The 21,104-nt window shown below is 40.5% G+C and overlaps 1 protein-coding gene and 3 non-coding genes across 4 annotated transcripts in view; all 4 read left to right on the forward strand.

The window, feature by feature from the left end:
* The window catches only part of LOC128658019 (uncharacterized), a 403,728-nt gene that overhangs the window by 226,342 nt on the left and 156,282 nt on the right, over window positions 1-21,104 (forward strand). Inside the window, exons 6-7 of the mRNA XM_053712462.1 lie at window positions 7,307-8,376; window positions 9,676-9,820. Coding sequence (XP_053568437.1) covers window positions 7,307-8,376; window positions 9,676-9,820 — 1,215 coding nt within the window. The remainder of the gene's footprint in view (window positions 1-7,306; window positions 8,377-9,675; window positions 9,821-21,104) is intronic.
* Window positions 14,566-14,639, forward strand: TRNAI-AAU (transfer RNA isoleucine (anticodon AAU)). Its single transcript has one exon. It is a non-coding gene; the product is annotated as a tRNA-Ile (tRNA).
* TRNAI-AAU (transfer RNA isoleucine (anticodon AAU)) lies at window positions 20,151-20,224 on the forward strand. Its single transcript has one exon. It is a non-coding gene; the product is annotated as a tRNA-Ile (tRNA).
* Window positions 20,375-20,448, forward strand: TRNAI-AAU (transfer RNA isoleucine (anticodon AAU)). The gene has a single exon. It is a non-coding gene; the product is annotated as a tRNA-Ile (tRNA).

A 21,104-nucleotide genomic window follows, 5' to 3' on the forward strand; every position in this document is an offset into this window, starting at 1 on the left:
ATGTACATTTGGATTTTTAATTCTCCATATGTCTACTATCTTAAGTTTATGACAAAAAATTTTAAAATATTTAGCAAGTTTATTATGCTTTCATATTTTTCTTAGAGAACCTTTCTAGCTCTGGGCATAGCAACATGTTAAAGTCCCCCCTATAATCAGGTTATCAGATATAAATGTGTATAGTTTAACTATGAGTTGTTCCCAGAATACCTTAGAAAATATATTAGGGGCATTTATACTGCATAGTACAAACTTAATTTCGTTAACTTGTTTCTGGAGTGTAATATATCTTGCATCTATGTCTAGTTCAACTTTATTAATCTTATAGGATATTTTTTTATTTAAAAGAATAGCCATGCCTGATTTCCTGCTAGTACAAGGAGTTGCTATAACTTCATCGACCCACTTCGATTTTAATTTAGAAATATCTAAAGTGCGTTTCCTGTAAGAACACGATACTCGGGTTTTGTTTGCCTATTTTTTTAATTATAAGTTTGCGTTTAACCGGTGAGGTGATCCCTCCTATATTACATGAAAGAATGTTAAAATCTCCAATTCCACTAGTCATAAAGACAATAGAATTTTACTTTTTCTTTAACAATCGTTTCTTGCAATAGGTGGGTAAAAGAGAGAGGGAGACACACACAAAAAATATATATTATATTTTTTTTAACAGGACCTTCTCTATTTGAGTTTTTCTCAATGGCTCATGAATATAAGTCTCTTTATCAAAATATCTCTTTAACATACCTTGTTCATTTGTGTGCTGTCCTAGGTTACAATTATGATCTTTATATAGTATACTCTGTTCTTTTTTTTCTTACACTTCATTCCCTCACCTTTGAAAGTGAGAACTTATGAATTCATTAAATGTAAATATTTTACCATTCTCTTCAACTACTATCTTTGCTGTATATAGCATACGTGCTTTCAGCCCTTTATCAATCATTAATGTGCATATCGGAGCCATAGTCTTCCTTTTTTGAGCGGTTTCATTAGAAAAGTCTTGGACTAGTAAGATTTTTTATTCCCTATAGTAAACTTATCAAATTTCTAAATAATCTTAGCATTTCTACTTTATCTTGGAATCTAACGGCTAGATTTGGAGTTTTGTCGGTAACGACCCGAAAAACTAACGCCAGCTTTTTTCTGGCCGCACCATAAAAATAACTCTGGTATTGAGAGTCCACATAAAGGCTGCGTTAGGCTCCAAAAAAGGAGCGTAGAGCATTTTTAACGCAGCTTCAACTTTCAATACCAGAGTTGCTTACGCAAGCGGCCAGCCTCAAAAACGTGCTTGTGCACGATTCCCCCATAGGAAACAATGGGGCTGTTTGAGCTGAAAAAAAACCTAACACCTGCAAAAAAGCCGCGTTCAGCTCTTAACGCAGCCCCATTGTTTGCTATGGGGAAACACTTCCTACGTCTGCACCTAACACTCTAACATGTACCCCGAGTCTAAACACCCCTAACCTTACACTTATTAACCCCTAATCTGCCGCCCCCGCTATCGCTGACACCTGCATTTTATTTTTAACCCCTAATCTGCCGCTCCGTAAACCGCCGCTACTTACATTATCCCTATGTACCCCTAATCTGCTGCCCCTAACACCGCCGACCCCTATATTATATTTATTAACCCCTAATCTGCCCCCCTCAACGTCGCCTCCACCTGCCTACACTTATTAGGATTGAACTTGATTCCATCAGCCAATCAGAATATTCCTACCTTAATTCCGATTGGCTGATAGAATCCTATCAGCCAATCGGAATTCGAGGAACGCCATCTTGGATGACGTCCCTTAAAGGAACCGTCATTCTTCAGTTGGACGTCGCCGGAAGAAGATGGGTCCGCGGTGGAGGTCTTCAGCCAATCAGAATCAAGTTCAATCCGATTGGCTGATCCAATCAGCCAATCAGATTGAGCTCGCATTCTATTGGCTGATCGGAACAGCCAATAGAATGCGAGCTCAATCTGATTGGCTGATTGGATCAGCCAATCGGATTGAAGTTGATTCTGATTGGCTGATTCCATCAGCCAATCAGAATATTCCTACCTTAATTCCGATTGGCTGATAGAATCCTATCAGCCAATCGGAATTCGAGGGACGCCATCTTGGATGACGTCCCTTAAAGGAACCGTCATTCTTCAGTTGGACGTCGCCGGAAGAAGATGGGTCCGCGGTGGAGGTCTTCAGGATGGAGCCGGTCGTCATCGGATGAAGATAGAAGATGCCGCTTGGATCAAGATGGTTGCCGGTCCGGATCGCCTCTTCTTCCCGGATAGGATGAAGACTTTGGAGCCTCTTCTGGACCTCTTCAGCCACCGGATGATGGATCGTCAACCCCCGCTTGGGTTGGATGAAGATTTTGGAGCCAGGACGGATCGGTGATACCTGGTGAGGTGAAGACAAGGTAGGATGATCTTCAGGGGCTTAGTGTTAGGTTTATTTAAGGGGGGTTTGGGTTAGATTAGGGGTATGTGGGTGGTGGGTTGTAATGTTGGGGGGGTATTGTATTGGTTTTTTTTACAGGCAAAAGAGCTGAACTTCTTGGGGCATGCCCCGCAAAGGGCCCTGTTCAGGGCTGGTAAGGTAAAAGAGCTTTTAACTTTAGTAATTTAGAAAAAGGGTAGGGCATTTTTTATTTTGGGGGGCTTTGTTGTTTTATTAGGGGGCTTAGAGTAGGTGTAATTAGTTTAAAATTGTTGTAATATTTTTCTTATGTTTGTAAATATTTTTTTATTTTTTGTAACTTAGTTCTTTTTTATTTTTTGTACTTTAGCTAGTTTATTTAATTGTATTTATTTGTAGGAATTGTATTTAATTAATTTATTGATAGTGTAGTGTTAGGTTAATTGTAGGTAATTGTAGGTAGTTTATTTTATTAATTTATTGATAGTGTAGTGTTAGTTTTAATTGTAACTTAGGTTAGTATTTATTTTACAGGTAATTTTGTAATTATTTTAACTATTTTAGCTATTAAATAGTTCTTAACTATTTAATAGCTATTGTACCTGGTTAAAATAAATACAAAGTTACCTGTAAAATAAATATAAATCCTAAAATAGCTATAATATAATTATAATTTATATTGTAGCTATATTAGGATTTATTTTACAGGTAAGTATTTATCTTTAAATAGGAATAATTTATTTAATAAGAGTTAATTAATTTTGTTAGATGTAAATTATATTTAACTTAGGGGGGTGTTAGTGTTAGGGTTAGACTTAGCTTTAGGGGTTAATACATTTATTAGAGTAGCGGTGAGCTCCAGTCGGCAGATTAGGGGTTAATAATTGAAGTTAGGTGTCGGCGATGTTAGGGAGGGCTGATTAGGGGTTAATACTATTTATTATAGGGTTAGTGATGCAGATTAGGGGTTAATAACTTTATTATAGTAGCGCTCAGGTCCGCTCGGCAGATTAGGGGTTAATAAGTGTAGGCAGGTGGAGGCGACGTTGAGGGGGGCAGATTAGGGGTTAATAAATATAATATAGGGGTCGGCGGTGTTAGGGGCAGCAGATTAGGGGTACATAGGGATAATGTAAGTAGCGGCGGTTTACGGAGCGGCAGATTAGGGGTTAAAAATAAAATGCAGGGGTCAGCGATAGCGGGGGCGGCAGATTAGGGGTTAATAAGTGTAAGGTTAGGGGTGTTTAGACTCGGGGTACATGTTAGAGTGTTAAGTGCAGACGTAGGAAGGGTTACCGAATAGCAAACAATGGGGCTGCGTTAAGAGCTGAACGCGGCTTTTTTGCAGGTGTTAGGTTTTTTTTCAGCTCAAACAGCCCCATTGTTTCCTATGGGGGAATCGTGCACGAGCACGTTTTTTAGGCTGGCCGCTTGCGTAAGCAACTCTGGTATTGAGAGTTGAAGCTGCGTTAAAAATGCTCTACGCTCCTTTTTTGGAGCCTAACGCAGCCTTTATGTGGACTCTCAATACCAGAGTTATTTTTATGGTGCGGCCAGAAAAAAGCCGGCGTTAGTTTTTCGGGTCGTTACCGACAAAACTCCAAATCTAGCCGATAGAGAAGGATGCTTTAGACAGAACACATTTTTATCAAGATTATCAAATATGATGTTACCTTTTGGGCTAGTCTATATATCCTGTGACGGGCTAATGTGTTATCACAAAGGGAACCCTGTATGTTTGGGGGACCTTTATAATTTATTAATTTTTTGTATGTATTATGTGTATTTCTTGTATTAGCATAACTATTTGTATGCATATATGTTTGTTTGTTTTTTGCTGCTATCTCGCTGTTATGTTTGTATGCTGGCACAGATAACATATTAATCGGTATTTTGGGTGTATATACTTTTTGATTGTGTAAGTTTTATTACAAATGTATGCTTTGATGTGCTTCTTATTGTATTTTTATATATATATATATACATATATATATATATGTATATATATATATATATATATATATATATATATATATATATATATATGTATTGTTATCATCACTGCTGATGCAGGGTTGACATGATGGCCTTTGTTTCTAACAATATTTTGTTGTTCACTTAGATGGGAGTTTTCTTTAGTCACCATGGCAACCCTTGCAACGGCAGTGCACTCTCAGCTGTTGATAGTCACTAATTAACCTATCATTGATTAAGACAGCTTTGTTAAATAGCAAGTGTATCAGTCATTACCACATTTAATAGCCTGAGGAAACAGCCCCTGAGAGGCTGAGAAATGTGTTGCTTTGTTTTTAAATAAAGATATATGTTTTTATGATACACTTGCTGCTGTATGGATTATTTTCACGCTGATTCGTGGAGTTTTGGTGAAGATTCTGTTTGCCAAGAAAGTGGTCTACTGGGCGACTGAGAAGTCCCAGCTTCCTGTTACTGCACCTATGGTAGCCCTTTTCATTTTGTAACTTTCTACAGACACCTTTGATGTATTGCTGACCAAGCCTGCGTCTATGTGCTGTGCGTACCTTCCCCAGTGAGCTGGACCACTACAAAGTTCCAGTCTGCCCCACTAGCACCATTGGGTGCGCTGCGTATGTGAGCACCCATTTTCCTATATTCCAACATCCATCTGCCTGACAGTACTAGGCCATGTTGGTGCCTCTGTCTCTTTTTTTCTTCAGAATTTCCGGGTGGATAAAAATCAATGATTTTTTTTAAAAAATAAAAAAAAATCTGATTTTTTTTATTTAAATCGGATTTTTTGGATTTAAATCGGATTTTTTGGATTTAAATCGGATTTTTTAAAATAAAATGCTTTTTGAGGAAAATATATTACCATCCAAAGGTTATTCCATCATGAAATAAAGATTAGTTTTTTAATTATGTAGAATAAGGCTGTATATGTTTAATTTTTTTGGTAAATAAATTCCATTAATCCATTCACAATGTCATGCTCTTCCAGAGGTTTTTGTAAGATTATTGCGCAGTTTCTCTGCCTACAAGATATTATCACAGATGCTTGGTTTACTTTTGCAGTTCTCAAAACTGAATTTGACACAGCTGATGCTGTTGAAATTTGGAAGGAACTGAGTGAACACTTAAAAACTGAATTTCAAGTTCAACTACACATGGACAGAATTAAATTACAAGCATTAAAAAAACGAATGGGGCAAGCACTGTCTTCAGCTCATTTTTTGGCAAATATTGTCAATATCCAGTATCAGGGTCAAAACTTAAGTGCTGAGGAAGAGGAGTTAGCTATGGCATGGGTATCCAGCAATCATCCATCTGTAATGCCAACTATAATAAACTTCAAAGCTAAGGGGGAACCATTCAAGAAATATATGTTTGCTGAAGATATTTTAAAGAAAGTCACACCAGTGAACTGGTGGAAGTCACTTAAGCACTTGGATTTAGAGACTGTTCAAGTAATGATTTCACTTTTAACAGCAGTAGCTTCTTCTGCAGGCGTTGAAAGAATATTCTCTTCCTTTGGACTCATTCATTCTAAATTGAGAAATCGTTTGGGACCCGATAAAGCAGGAAAGCTTGTTTTTCTTTTCCAGATTATGAACAAAGAAGAAGCTGAAGATGACGAGTGAGCTACAAAGGACAGTATTTAAGTTTTTCATGTGTAGGCTGGGCTGACAGTCTAAGTTTCTTAAAATATATATATTTTATTTAGCCAAATTAGTTAACAAACATGGATGTTTGTTTAAGCAAATATCATATGCTGTAATGTTATTGTTTCAGTTGAATAAATCTATTTAAATTGTTATTCTTAAGGTAATGATTATTTTTCTCCTTCCTAAGTACAACAGAAAAGTTGTCCAAATATGAATTACATTGATTAACCTATTAAACTGGGGATAAAAAAACTAATATGAAAAGTTGTTATTCTAAAAATCTTCATCTACTTGCATATTAAAGTTATACCAGCAAGAATTAGTCTTTATGTAGAAAACTATGATTTAAATCAAGCCTTACTGACTAGTGATTTAAATCGTGATTTAAATCCTGAATTAAATCAGTTTGATTTAAATAAAATCCACCCTGGAATTTCGTATCCCAGGGATTGACCATCCTTTATCAGAGAGCAGCCTCAACATTGGAATCTTAAGACTTTATCATTGTATTATCCTTTTTTGTCTGGTTATATTTGGCAAACATCTGTTTTGTGATTTATGGTTGTATTCTTATTTTTTTATATGTATATTATATAGTTATTAATATTCATATATGTTTTTAGTAGTATACACTTAGGAAGCACCCCCCTATGGGATTGATGCCTAGTTGCATTTTTCCCTAATATATATTCTTTAATATACGTTTGCCTGTATATATTCAGATAAACCCCCTCTCAAAGATTATGATAGAGTAAGTAAACTTGCAAAATACGATATGTTAGTTAGCCAACCTAATACTGTTATTATCTCTTAATATTAATGGTCACTTATAAGGGGGTTAAGAATGAATCTGGTACAGAGTGCATGATGCTGCTCATTTTCTGCACACCCTCTTATGGCCAGACTGTTGTACATCATCCGTGTGAGACAGGTTGCAGTCTCCGAATTGTGATGTCATCACTTATTAATTAAAGGGTCTCTGTTCAGTATGCATTGTCCTTGCATTGTTTCAGACCTGTTTGTGAGTTCCTGTGTTCCAGTTCCTGTGTATTACCTGGCTAGTCTGACGTCCCTTCTGGTTCCTGGTCCCTGGCTTGTTCCTGACTTTGCTGTTCTCCTTGTTCCTGATTCCGGCTCAACTGAGTACTCGCTTTGGCTCCTGACTCAGCTTGTCTGACTACCAGCTCTGGCTTTGACTCCTGGCTTGTTAATTGACTTGTGCACTTTTTATTATTTTTGATATTAATAAAGGTGTGATTAAACTAGTAACAACAGAGGGAGACGAGATCGTGGATAGTAAACATATAGCTAACCATTTTGGTTCTTACTACAAAGCGCTTTATAACCTAGACTTTAACAACACTGCCGAACACCAAGAACACATGAAAGAATACATTAGACAGGCAAACTTGCCACAGCTGCCGAATGTTAACAGGGAAGAACTGGAATCCCCCATTACTATAGCAGAGATCCTAACAGCAATCAAACACTTACCGTCGGATAAAAGCCCTGGGCCAGATGGTTTTACTAATTCATACTATAAAGAATTCAAACAAATATTAGCCCCACATCTCCTAAAATTGTTCCAAGCACTGGATGATAGTCATCACCTCCAACGCGAAATGCTATTGGCGCATATATCAGTCATCCCTAAGCCCAACAAACCACTCACCGAACCAAGCAGCTACAGACTTATATCCCTCCTTAACTCAGATATCAAGATATTAGGCAAAATATTAGCCAACCGGATAAATAAAGTATTCTTCCATCTTATTCATTCAGACCAAGTGGGATTTGTCCCGGGAAGGGAAGCAAGAGACAACATTATTAGAGCCTTAACATTAACTACATATGCTAAATCACACAACATCCCCGCAGTCCTGATAGCCACAGACGCGGAGAAAGCGTTTGATCGCATTAATTGGACATTCCTAAAAGAGACGCTAGTAGCATTAGGATTCGGACCGAAAATGATAACACGTATCCTCCAATTGTATACACAACCAAGTGCCAAAGTAAAAGCGAACGGCATGCTGTCCACCCCCTTTAACATTCTAAATGGGACAAGACAGGAATGCCCTCTGTCCCCAATCCTATTTATCCTCTCAATGGAGGTATTTGCTGCACACATGCGACAAAACCAAGAGATCCATGGCATTAACATCGGCCCACATAACGTTAAAATCGCGTTATACGCAGATGATGTGCTGTTCATACTCGCAAATCCTCAGCTCTCTGTACCAGAGACCCTGAAGGAGATCAAACATTTCGGAAGTTTCTCGGGTTTCCTGGTTAATACACAAAAATCTGAGATCATGAACGTATCTCTGACGCCATAAAGCTTTCAACTAATAACAGATACTTGCCCCTTAAAAATACAAAAGAAATCCCTAAAATACCTTGGAGTACAACTCTCCTCTACCACATCACAGCTGTTTAATGATAATTATCTTGCACTGGCACGAAACATCCAACAGGACTTATGCTCTTGGGCGGCAAAACCAATCACATGGTGGGGACGCATACAGAGTATAAAAATGACAACATTACCAGAATATTATATATTATTCAGGCCCTCCCCATCCCTATCCCTAAATGGTATATACCCCAGTTACAGAGACACATCAACTCATTCATCTGGAACAAGAGCAAGCCTAGAATCAATAGAGAAAATATGTATAGGAGGACAGAATATGGAGGATTGGGGGGTCCCCCACATAGCAGACTATCATGAGGCAGTCACTTTACAAAGGATTTTAGATTGGCATAGATCTAGGGACACAAAGCGTGGGTGGCAATAGATTCCCATATCTTGAGGGTCCCAGAGGTTGGGGCGCTCTGCTGGGTACCAAGAGAATTGAGACCCCCTCAATGTACAGGATTAGCAATACATAAACATACTTTTGATACCTGGGATAGCATAATCGCACGAAAGAAACATATCTCGGGGGTGCGCTCTCCTCTATTCCCTATCCCGATAAACGCAGAGTTAGTGGGGGCCTAGATAAAGGAAAACAAAGGATCCAAGAATGGGGGTACTCCACACCTTTGAAGAGGTTCATACGAAATGGAAAACTAGATAATAGGGAAAACTTAACGACAATTGCAGAGGGTAGATATTCTACTTGGTTAAAATATTCACAACTGGCACATTTTATACATACCTCCCCACATAAACAAGATTTCTTAAGAGAACTAACTCCTTACGAAACACTGTGTTCTAACTCGGAGGAGATCAGACGCACACTCTCTATCTCAAAAAGGCTAATACAATCTGAACACACTCGGAATCTGCCTACATATACTTCTAAGTGGCAAGAAGAGCTAGACCACAACATAACAGGGGAAGAATGGGGGAGGATTTTTAAAAATACTAAGAAAATTTCGACATCACCACAGTTATTAGAATTTAATTTTAAAGTCATCATGAGATGGTATCTAACCCCTTCAAGGTCACATTCTATTTACCCAGGTGTTAGCGACAGATGTTGGAGAGGTTGCGAGGAGAAGGGTAGCTACCTCCATATGTGGTGGAGTTGTGGAAAACTTAAAGATTTCTGGTCAGACATAGAGAGACACTTCAGGCACATATTAACAACCGATTTCACACTAACACCCAGCTTGGCACTACTGAAAGACACAACAAAGATCACATGCACTCTCAGACGCACTCTTTTACATTTGGGAATGTCAGGAGCAAAAGCATTAATCGCCCTGAATTGGAAGAGCCAGACACCACCCTTGATAGGAGCATGGAAAGAAAGGGTAACTGATATACTGGTAATGGAAGAATATGGTTATCACAGAAGGAACAAGCTAAATCTTCTGGCGGAGGTTAGATTCTTGTGGGATGAGATGATAGAAGGATCTAGGGTAGATATACAATAAGCGCACTAGAATAATTATAAAATTTGTCGAATTCAACAACACAGCTGAGTTTTAGAAAGAATGGCATAAACTTATATACCTTTGTGTTAACGTCTTATTACGACCTTACCAAGACCTAAATAGCAAAGAGAGAGAGTGACGAGAGACCAACAGAGCCCCGAACAAGGGGATAAACAGCCCAACTTATTTAACGCCCTGTGGAGCGCAGCAGACGGAGTCCCTTAATAAAAGGGGACTGTATTTCCGGTTTATTTTGTTTTCAAGTAAGTTTTCTTATATTGTTATTTTTGCTTTTCGTGTTTTATGCTATATTTATCTCTCTTTCTGTTTAAAGAGAGGGAAAGAAAAAGAGAAAGATCAACATTTAGATAAAACTTCATCTTCACATACATATTTATGTTACCCCACATAATGGTGACACAGACTATCGATAGAGGTGTACAGAGGTGAACATAACAAAGACTTGGTTGCAATTGGAATGGAACACGAATGTATCTTTTTAAGAGTAACATGTAACCACTTTATTTTTATCATTTTTTTCCCTTTTCTTTTATATTCTGTATTGTCAAGATGTAAATGTAAAGCAATAATAAAGCTTTTGAAAAAAATAAAATAAAAAAAAATAAAGGTGTGATTATTTTTGCACTTCTCATTTTAGTCTGATTCCTGGCACCCTGACAATTGTTCCCAATGGTTCATAATGTCATAATCGGAAATTAAAACCTTTTAGCTACCTGGTATCTAATTTAAAAATCCAGAAAGTTTCTCTGTGATTGAGTTTCTTAGCTCTATCACCTCCTCGCTTTGGGCGATATACCAATTCAATCGCCTGCCACCTCAGGGACTCTACTGACTGATTGTGTTAATAAATAAAATGTGTAGCCAATGCTGGGCACTCTTTTTTACAATTAATGTTACTTAAGTGCTCACATATGCGGGACATCCAACCTTTTTATACATAAAAAACAGAAACATTCGACCTATGTATAGCAAAAAGGAAAACACAGAAAAGAAGAAATAATACCACTATCTCAATACATTCTTTGTATATAAAGGGAGGGGGGTGAGGAAAAAAAAAAAATAATAATTTTTAGCACCCCAAACAGGCCTAGATATAAACTAATTGATTGAATTTACTAATTGATTGAATTTACTGTTGCAATGTATTATTCTCGTATAGTTTAAAGAATGCCAGCCATTTTTTGTTACTAGCACTATCAAACTTTTCAATTATTGCTTGACTCTGCATTAAAAAGTTAGATTATTGATAATTGGTTCTTTTTTATTCTTCCAGTTACAAAGTATAAGATATCTCCCTCCTAAAATAGTTATATTGATAAATTCTGGATTATCGCAATTAATTTCCTTATCATATAGGAAAAAATATGTTTTTTTCCATGTATAATATTACTTCTAAGGACTTTTCTTAACCAGAATTGAGTATGATGACAAAATTTCCTCCAAACTCCAGAACATGTGAAGGGCAGCTATTACGTAAACTAGGGTACCATTTATACAATTTATCAGGTGATATATAGACCCTTCTGATTAATTTAAAATGGGATTCACGCCAGGCTGCTGATGGTGTGGCGTGCTACACTTTCCGTATGCTACTTTTCAATATGGATTCATAGAACTTACTAAATTCCCTCGCCACCTTGTACATAATTTATGTAAATTAAGATCTCCTAAGGTGGAGTAGATCAATTTATACCAAAAACTAATTGAGTAGTTCCCTTCTCTAAAAAGCAATAAACCCATGGATATACCAGGGTGTTCCCAGGCCGTATTAGAATCTTTAAGAACCTCAAAGTACCAATGTCAGACTTGTAAGTAGGCATAGAAGTCTGCATTTTCCAATCCAAAACAATCTTTTAGAGTATCAAAAGAATGCACCCTGGAATAACCTGCTTCATTAAATTGTAGTAGATATATTAGACCTTTATTAGTCCATCTAGTAAATAATTTATTGTTAAGACCCGACGTGAAGCAGGGATTACCTACAATCGGTAAAAGATCAGAAATGGACGGATTAAAGGGACAGTCAACACCAGATTTTTTGTTGTTTAAAAAGAAAGATAATCCCTTTATTACCCATTCCCCAGTTTTGCATAACCAACACTATTATAGAAATACATTTTTTACCTCTGTGATTACCTTGTATATATGATTCTGCAAACTGCCCCCTTATTTCAGTTCTTTTGACAGGCTTGCATTTTAATAGAGATATTTCAGCACTCTAGACAAGTGTTGCAAGTCACCCAAGGGCCACTGCCTGAAGCCCAAAATCATATATAACGAAATAGCAAGAGGGTGACAGCAATTTCCAATATAAATTTCTTAGATAAGAAAATAAATAGGGCAACGTTTCAGGACCTTATCCCTTAGTCATGCCATGCCTAACACACACAACAAAGTGATTTATATACTGGTATGCCACTAGGTGGCGCTCAAGGACATTTAACCCATTCCTTGTAAAAATACATTACATATTCATCATTTAACATTATAATCTAAACATCAACTGTTCATCTCTCATGATATGTATAGCAGCAAAGAATTTTTTTTCATACATATAGGGATGTTAATTAATATTTGTAATCAATATTCATCTTTCATAAAAATACAGTAAGATCCCATTCCTTATTTAACCCCTTCGGTTCCAGACACTCTAGTTCATATATCCAATAAGACTCTTTTTGTTTAAGTAGTAATTCCCTATTTCCACCTCTCTGTGGAATGTCTATACTATCTATGATCTGGAATTTCAATTGACTAATTGAGTGGCCAGCCTTTAAAAAGTGAGCAGCAAGGGGGGCTTTTGTGTTACCAGTACGGATATTACTCTTATGCTCAACAATCCTGTCCTTAGCGGAACTAGTTGACTCTCCTATGTAAACCCCCCCACACGGACACTTAATCATATAAATTATGAAAGTAGTTAGACAAGTAAAAAAGCCTTTGATATTATATTTCTTCCCAGTGTGGGGATGATAGAACACATGCCTTTAGTCATGTTACAACAACAAGAGCACCCCAAACAGGGGTAGTAGCCTTTATTTTTAGTGGTAATATATCTCTGACTTGATCTAATATTTGAGCCAATGTCTGCTTTCACCAATTTACTTTGAATATTCGCTCCCCTTTTAAAGGCAGGCATAGGAGGATTTCAAAATTCTGCTAAAGAAGGATTACAGTTAGATAGTATACTCCAATGTTTCTTAATGGTACGTTGGATTTCTTTGCTTTGAGCATTATATTCAGAGACAAAAATGAGTCTATCATTTTTATTATCTATATTAATTTTCATGTCTTTAGGTTTCAATAGATTAGATCTAGGGATAGATTTAACTAATTCAATCTCTTTAGCAATTAAGCTAGTGGGGTAACCCCTCTCTATAAATCTATCACCCATCTCTGCCAATTTCTTATCTAGTGTTTATCATCTGATATAATCTTACGCACTCAAAGCATTTGACTATGGGGAAGGGATCTTATTAGAGAGGGAGGATGGGCACTTTCAAATCTCAACAAACTATTTCGGTATGCCTTCTTTTTAAATAGATCTGTTTTAAATCTATTACCCATTTTAATTATTCTCACGTCCAGGAAGTCTATCTGTTCCTCACTCCATGACAATTTGAATTTAATATAGTTAGTTGATATATTCAAGTCATTAACAAGGAATGTGATCTTACTGTATTTTTATGAAAGATGAATATTGATTACAACTATTAATTAACATCCCTATATGTATGAAAAAAAATCTTTGCTGCTATACATATCATGAGATATGAACGGTTAATGTTGATGTTTAGATTATAATGTTAAATGATGAATATGTAATGTATTTTACAAGGAATGGGTTAAATGTTCTTGAACGCCACCTAGTGGCATACCAGTATATAAATCACTTTGTTGTGTGTGTTAGGCATGGCATGACTAAGGGATAAGGTCCTGAAACGTTGCCCTATTTTTTGTCTTATCTAATACATTTATATTGGAAATTGCTGTCACCCTCTTGCTATTTCGTTATATATGATTTTGGGCTTCAGGCAGTGGCCATGGATGACTTGCAACACCTGTCTAGAGTGCTGAAATATCTCTATTGATATATAGTTTCTTCTGCCTATTTTTCGTGCACCTGACTTAAAGATGGAGGAAAGACAAAATGCCTGTGTAACTTTTTCTTACTCAGATATGGAAGCAGCAAGAATAACTACCTTGACTAAGGGCTCGAGAGATTTTCTAAAAACAGTTCCATCTGAACACACAGCCCAAGTATGAAAAGCTGTCTAAAAAGAATCTGGCATTTAACCTGCATGCAAATACTCTAGCTGAGTATCATCGTGTTAAACGAATCTCAAGGGGATTGCGAATGGGAGCGAGACCAACACTGATGAGAGACAACCAAGATTATTGCAACAGCTAATGGAAACCCCAATGGATTTCTAGTCCATCGCCTTCTATTTATTTGAAAAGCCCTATACTTGCTCACAGGTAGCCCACCCCACATCAAATTAACCACCTCTGTTCCATCTTTGGCCTTTCAATTTCAGACCTAGGTCAGAGCAGCCTTAGCACTACCCTGCAAATGAGAGCATAAGATGGTGTAATACAGTGGCCGGTTAGCTCAGTTGGTTAGAGCGTGGTACTAATAATGCCAAGGTCGCGGGTTTGATCCCTGTACTGGCCACTTCCATTTTCCCATCTCAGAATCTTCAAAACTCCCGCTAAAAAAGGAGAGGCACCGCCGGTCTTCCAGCATGCCACCTGGACCACCGAAGAGCTAGCGCTCCTTTGCAGCTCCACCTTTTGCTTAAAAAGATTAATGCACACTCCTGGTGTGTAAGGTTATAAAAGGAACGGCAGCGCCACCTTAAAAAGAAGCTGGCCGTTCGCTAATGAAAACCATAGTCAGCAGGATTCAAATCTGTGCAGGGAAACCCCAATGGATCTCTAGTCCATCACCTTCTATTTAATGCCAAAGTCGCGGGTTCGATCCCAGTACATGCCACTTCCTTTTTCCCATCTCAGAAACTTCAAAACTCCCGCTAAAAAAGGAGAGGCACCACCGGTCTTCCAGCATGCCGTCTGGACCACCGAAGAGCTTGCGCAACTTTGCAGCTCCATCTTTTGCTTAAACAGATTAACAGACACCCCTGGTGCGTAAGGTTGTAAAAGGAACGGCAACGCCACCTTGAAAAGAAGCCGTCCGTTCGCTAAAGAAAACCATAGTCGGCAGGATTCAAACCTGCGCGGTGAAACCCCAATGAATTTCTAGTCCATCGCCTTCAATTTATTTATTTGAAAAGCCCTATACTTGCTCACAGGTAGCTGACACCACATCAAATTAGCCACCTCTGTTCCATCATTGGCCTTTCAATTTCAGGCCTAGTTCAGAGAAGCCTGAGCACTACTCTGGAAACGCAAGCAAAAGATGGAGGAGCACGCTGGCCGGTTAGTTCCGTTGGTTAGAGCATAGTGCTAATAACGCCAAGGTCGTGTGTTCGATCTCCGTGTGGGCCACTTCTCTTTTCCCATCTCAGAAACTTCAAAACTCCTGCTTAAAAAGGCCAGTTAGCTCAGTTGGTTACCGTGTGGTGCTAATAACGCCAAGGTCGCGGGTTTGATCCCCGTACGGGCTATTTCCTTTTTCCCATCTCAGAAATGTCAAAATTCCCGCTAAAAAAGGAGAGGCACCGCCAGTCTTGCAGCATTCCTTTAAATTTCAGGCCTAGGTCAGAGCAGCCTGAGCACTACCCCACAAACGGGAGCAAAAAATTGTGGAGCGCACTGGCTGGTTAGAGCGTGGTGCTAATAACACCAAGGTCGCGGTTTCGATCCCCGTACGGGCCACTTTCTTTTTCCCATCTCAGAAACTTCATAACTCCTGCTAAAAAATGAGAGGCACCGCCGGTATTGCAGCATGCCGTCTGAACCACCGAAGAGCTTGCGCCCCTTTGCAGCTCCACCTTTTGCTTAAGATGGAGAAGCACACTGGCCAGTTATCTCAGTTGGTTAGAGAGTGGTGCTAATAATGTCTAGGTTGCAGGTTCGATCCCTGTACGTGCCACTTCATTTTACTTATCTCAGAAACTTTAAAACTCCCGGTAAAAAAAGAAGAGGCACCGCCGGTCTTGCAGCATGCCATCTGGACCACGGAAGAGCTTGCGCCCCTTTGCAGCTCCACCTTTTGCTTAAACAGATTAACGCACACCCCTGGTGCGTGAGGTTATAAAAGGAAAGGCAGCGCCACCTTGAAAAGAAGGTGGCCGTTCGCTAATGAAAACCATAGTCGGCAGGATTCAAACCTGCGCAGGGAAACCCCAATGGATTTCTAGTCCATCGCCTTTTATTTATTTAATTGAAAAGCCCTATACTTGCTCACAGGTAGCCCAACCCACATCAAATTAGCTACCTCTGTGGCCTTTCAATTATAGGCCTAGGTCAGAGCAGCCTGAGCATTACCCCCCAATGGGAGCAAAAAATTGTGGAGCATGCTTGCTGGTTAGCTCAGTTAGTTAAGGCGTAGTGGTAATAACACCAAGGTCGTGGGTTCGATCCCCGTACGGGCCACTTTCTTTTTCCCATCTCAGAAACTCCCGCTAAAAAATGAGAGGCACCGACGGTCTTGCAGCATGTCGTCTAAACCACTGAAGAGCTTGCGCAACTTTGCAGCTCCACCTTTTGCTTAAACAGATTAATGCACACCCCTGGTGCGTAAGGTTGTAAAAGGAACGGCAGCGCCAGAAGCCGGTCGTTCGCTAAAGAAAACCGTGGTAGGCAGGATACAAACCTGCGCGGGGAAACCCCAATGGATTTCCAGTCCATCGCCTTCTATTTATATATTAAAAAGCCCTATACTTACTCACAGGAAGCCCACCCCACATCAAATTAGCCACCTCTGTTCCATCTTTGGCCTTTCAATTTCTGGCCTAGGTCAGAGCAGCATGGACACTACCCCACAAATGCGAGCAAAAGACGGAGAAGCACACTGGCCAGTTATCTCAGTTGGTTAGAGAGTGGTGCTAATAACATCTAGGTTGCAGGTTCGATCCCTGTACGTGCCACTTCATTTTTCTTATCTCAGAAACTTTAAAACTCCTGGGAAAAAAAAGGAAAGGCACCGCCGGTCTTGCAGCATGCCATCTGGACCACGGAAGAGCTTGCGCCCCTTTGCAGCTCCACCTTTTGCTTAAACAGATTAATGCACACCCCTGGTGCGTGAGGTTATAAAAGGAAAGGCAGCGATACCTTGAAAAGAAGGTGGCCGTTCGCTAATGAAAACCATAGTCGGTAGGATTCAAACCTGCGCGGGGAAACCCCAATGGATTTCTAGTCCATCGCCTTTTATTTATTTAATTGAAAAGTCCTATACTTGCTCACAGGTAACCCACCCCACATCAAATTAACCACTTCTGTTCCATCTTTGGCCTTTCAATTTCAGGCCTAGGTCAGAGCAGTCTAAGCACTACCCAACAAACGGGAGCAAAAGATGAAGGGGTGCACTGGCCGGTTAGCTCAGTTGCCGTCTGGACCACAAAGAGCTTGCGCCCCTTTGCAGCTTAAAAAGATTAACATACACCCCTGGTTCGTAAGGTTGTAAAAGGAACGGCAGCGCCACCTTGAAAAGAAGCTGTCCGTTTGCTAAAGAAAACCGTAGTCGGCAGGATTCAAATCTGTGCAGGGAAACCCCAATGGATTTCTAGTCCATCGCCTTCTATTTATTTATTTGAAGGTCGTGGGTTTGATCCCCGTATGGGCCACTTTCTTTTTCCCATCTCAGAAACTTCAAAACTCCTGCTAAAAAATGAGAAGCACCGCCGGTCTTGCAGCATGTCGTCTGAAACACCGAAGAGCTTGCGCAACTTTGCAGCTCCACCTTTTGCTTAAACAGATTAAAGCACACCCCTGGTGCGTAAGGTTTTAAAAGGAACGGCAGCGCCAAAAGCTGGCCGTTTGCTAAAGAAAACCGTAGTTGGCAGGATTCAAACCTGCGCGGGGAAACCCCAAAGGATTTCTAGTTCATCGCCTTCTATTTATATATTAAAAAGCCCTATACTTGCTCACAGGAAGCCCACCCCACATCAAATTAGCCACCTCTGTTCCATCTTTGGCCTTTCAATTTCTGGCCTAGGTCAGAACAGCCTGAACACTATACTGAAGCACACTGGCCGGTTATCTCAGTTGGTTATAGCATGGTGCTAATAACGCCAAGGTTGCGTGTTCGATCCCTATATGTGCCACTTCCTTACGCCCATCTCAAAAAAACTCCTGCTAAAAAAGGAGAGGCACCACCGTCATGCCGTCTGGACCACTGAAGAGCTTGCTTCCTTTTGCAGCTCCACCTTTTGCTTAAACAGATTAACGCACACCCCTGGTGTGTAAGGTTGTAAAAGGAACGGCAGCGCCACCTTGAAAAGAAGCCGGCCATTCGCTAAAGAAAACCGTAATCAGCAGGATTCAAACCTGCGCAAGGAAACTCCAATGGATTTCTAGTCCATTGCCTCCTATTTATTTATTTGAAACGCCCTATACTTGCTCACAGGTAGCCCACCCCACATCAAATTAGCTACCTCTGTTCCATCTTTGGCCTTTCAATTTCAAGCCTAGGTCAGAGCAGCCTGAGTGCTACCCGACAAACGCAAGCACACTGGCCAGTTAGCTTAGTTGGTTAGTTCGTGGTGCTAATAATGCCAAGGTCGGGGGTTCGATCCCCGTATGGGCCACTTCTTTTTTCCCATCTCAGAAACTTAAAAACTCCCGCAAAAAAAAGGATAGGCAGCGCCAGTCTTGCAGCATGCCGTCTGGACAGGTAGCCCACCCCACATCAAATTAGCCATCTCTGTTCCATCTTTGGCCTTTCAATTTCAGGCCTAGGTCAGAGCAGCCTGAGCACTACCCCACAAAAGGGAGCAAAAGATAGAGGAGCACACTGGCCGGTTAGCATTTGGTGCTAATAACAACAAGGTCACGGGTTTGATCCCCGTATGGGCTATTTCCTTTTTCCCATCTCAGAAATTTCAAAACTCCCGCTAAAAAAGGAGAGGCACCGCCGGTCTTGCAGCATGCCTTTCAATTTCAGGCCTAGGTCAGAGCAGCCTGAGCACTACCCCACAAACTGGAGCAAAGAATTGTGGAACGCACCTTCTGGTTAGAGCGTGGTGCTAATAACACCAAGGTCACGGTTTCGATCCCCGTACGGGCCACTTTCTTTTTCCCATCTCAGAAACTTCGTAACTCTCGCTAAAAAATGAGAGGCACCGCCGGTCTTGCAGCATGCCGTCTTATAGCGCTGCGGAATCTGTTGGCGCTCTACAAATAACCAATAATAATAATAATAACCACCGAAGAGCTTGCGCCCCTTTGCAGCTCCACCTTTTGCTTAAACAGATTAACGCACACCCCTTGTGCGTAAGGTTGTAAAAGGAACGGCAGCGCCAGAAGCCGGTCGTTCGCTAAAGAAAACCGTGGTAGGCAGGATACAAACCTGCGCGGGGAAACCCCAATGGATTTCCAGTCCATCGTCTTCTATTTATATATTAAAAAGCCCTATACTTGCTCACAGGAAGCCCACCCCACATCAAATTAGCCACCTCTGTTCCATCTTTGGCCTTTCAATTTCTGGCCTAGGTCAGAGCAGCATGGACACTACCCCACAAATGCGAGCAAAAGATGGAGAAGCACACTGGCCAGTTATCTCAGTTGGTTAGAGAGTGGTGCTAATAACATCTAGGTTGCAGGTTCGATCCCTGTACGTGCCACTTCATTTTTCTTATCTCAGAAACTTTAAAACTCCTGGGAAAAAAAAGGAAAGGCACCGCCGGTCTTGCAGCATGCCATCTGGACCACGGAAGAGCTTGCGCCCCTTTGCAGCTCCACCTTTTGCTTAAACAGATTAACGCACACCCCTGGTGCGTGAGGTTATAAAAGGAAAGGCAGCGATACCTTGAAAAGAAGGTGGCCGTTCGCTAATGAAAACCATAGTCGGCAGGATTCAAACCTGCGCAGGGAAACCCCAATGGATTTCTAGTCCATCGCCTTTTATTTATTTATTTGAAAAGCCCTATACTTGCTCACAGGTAGCCCACCCCACATCAAATTAGCCATCTCTGTTCCATCTTTGGCCTTTCAATTTCAGGCCTAGGTCAGAGCAGCCTGAGCACTACCCCACAAAAGGGAGCAAAAGATAGAAGAGCACACTGGCCGGTTAGCTCAGTTGGTTAGCGTGTGGTGCTAATAACGCCATGGTCGCGGGTTTGATCCCCGTACGGGCTATTTCCTTTTTCCCATCTCAGAAACTTCATAACTCCCGCTAAAAAATGAGAGGCACCGTCGATCTTGCAGCATGCCTTCCAATTTCAGGCCTAGGTCAGAGCAGCCTGAGCACTACCCCACAAACGGGAACAAAAGATAGAGGAGCGCACTGGCTGGTTAGCTCAGTTGGTTAGAGCGTGGTGCTAATAACACCAAGGTCACGGTTTCGATCCCCGTACGGGCCACTTTCTTTTTCCCATCTCAGAAACTTCATAACTCCCGCTAAAAAATGAGAGGCACCGCCGGTCTTGCAGCATGCCGTCTGAACCACCGAAGAGCTTGCTCCCCTTTGCAGCTCCACCTTTTGCTTAAACAGATTAATGCACAACCCTGGTGCGTAAGGTTTTAAAAAGAATGGCAGAGCCACCTTGAAAAGAAGCCGGTCGTTCGCTATAGAAAACCGTAGTAGGCAGGATTCAAACCTGCGCGGGGAAACCCCAATGGATTTCTAGTCCATCGCCTTCTATTTATATATTAAAAAGCCCTATACTTGCTCACAAGAAGCCCACCCCACATCAAATTAGCCACCTCTGTTCCATCTTTGGCCTTTCAATTTCTGGCCTAGGTCAGAGAAGCCTGAACGCTACCCCACAAATGCAAGCAAAAGATGGAGAAGCACACTGGCCAGTTATCTCAGTTGGTTAGAGAGTGGTGCTAATAACACCTAGGTTGCAGGTTCGACCACTGTACATGCCACTTCATTTTTCTTATCTCAGAAACTTTAAAACTCCCAGTAAAAAAAGGAGAGGCACCGCCGGTCTTGCAGCATGCCATCTGGACCACCGAAGAGCTTGCGCCCCTTTTCAGCTCCACCTTTTGCTTAAACAGATTAACGGACACC

Source organism: Bombina bombina, chromosome 4 (assembly GCF_027579735.1).
Source record: "Bombina bombina isolate aBomBom1 chromosome 4, aBomBom1.pri, whole genome shotgun sequence".
In the NCBI taxonomy this organism is placed as follows: Eukaryota; Metazoa; Chordata; class Amphibia; order Anura; family Bombinatoridae; genus Bombina; species Bombina bombina.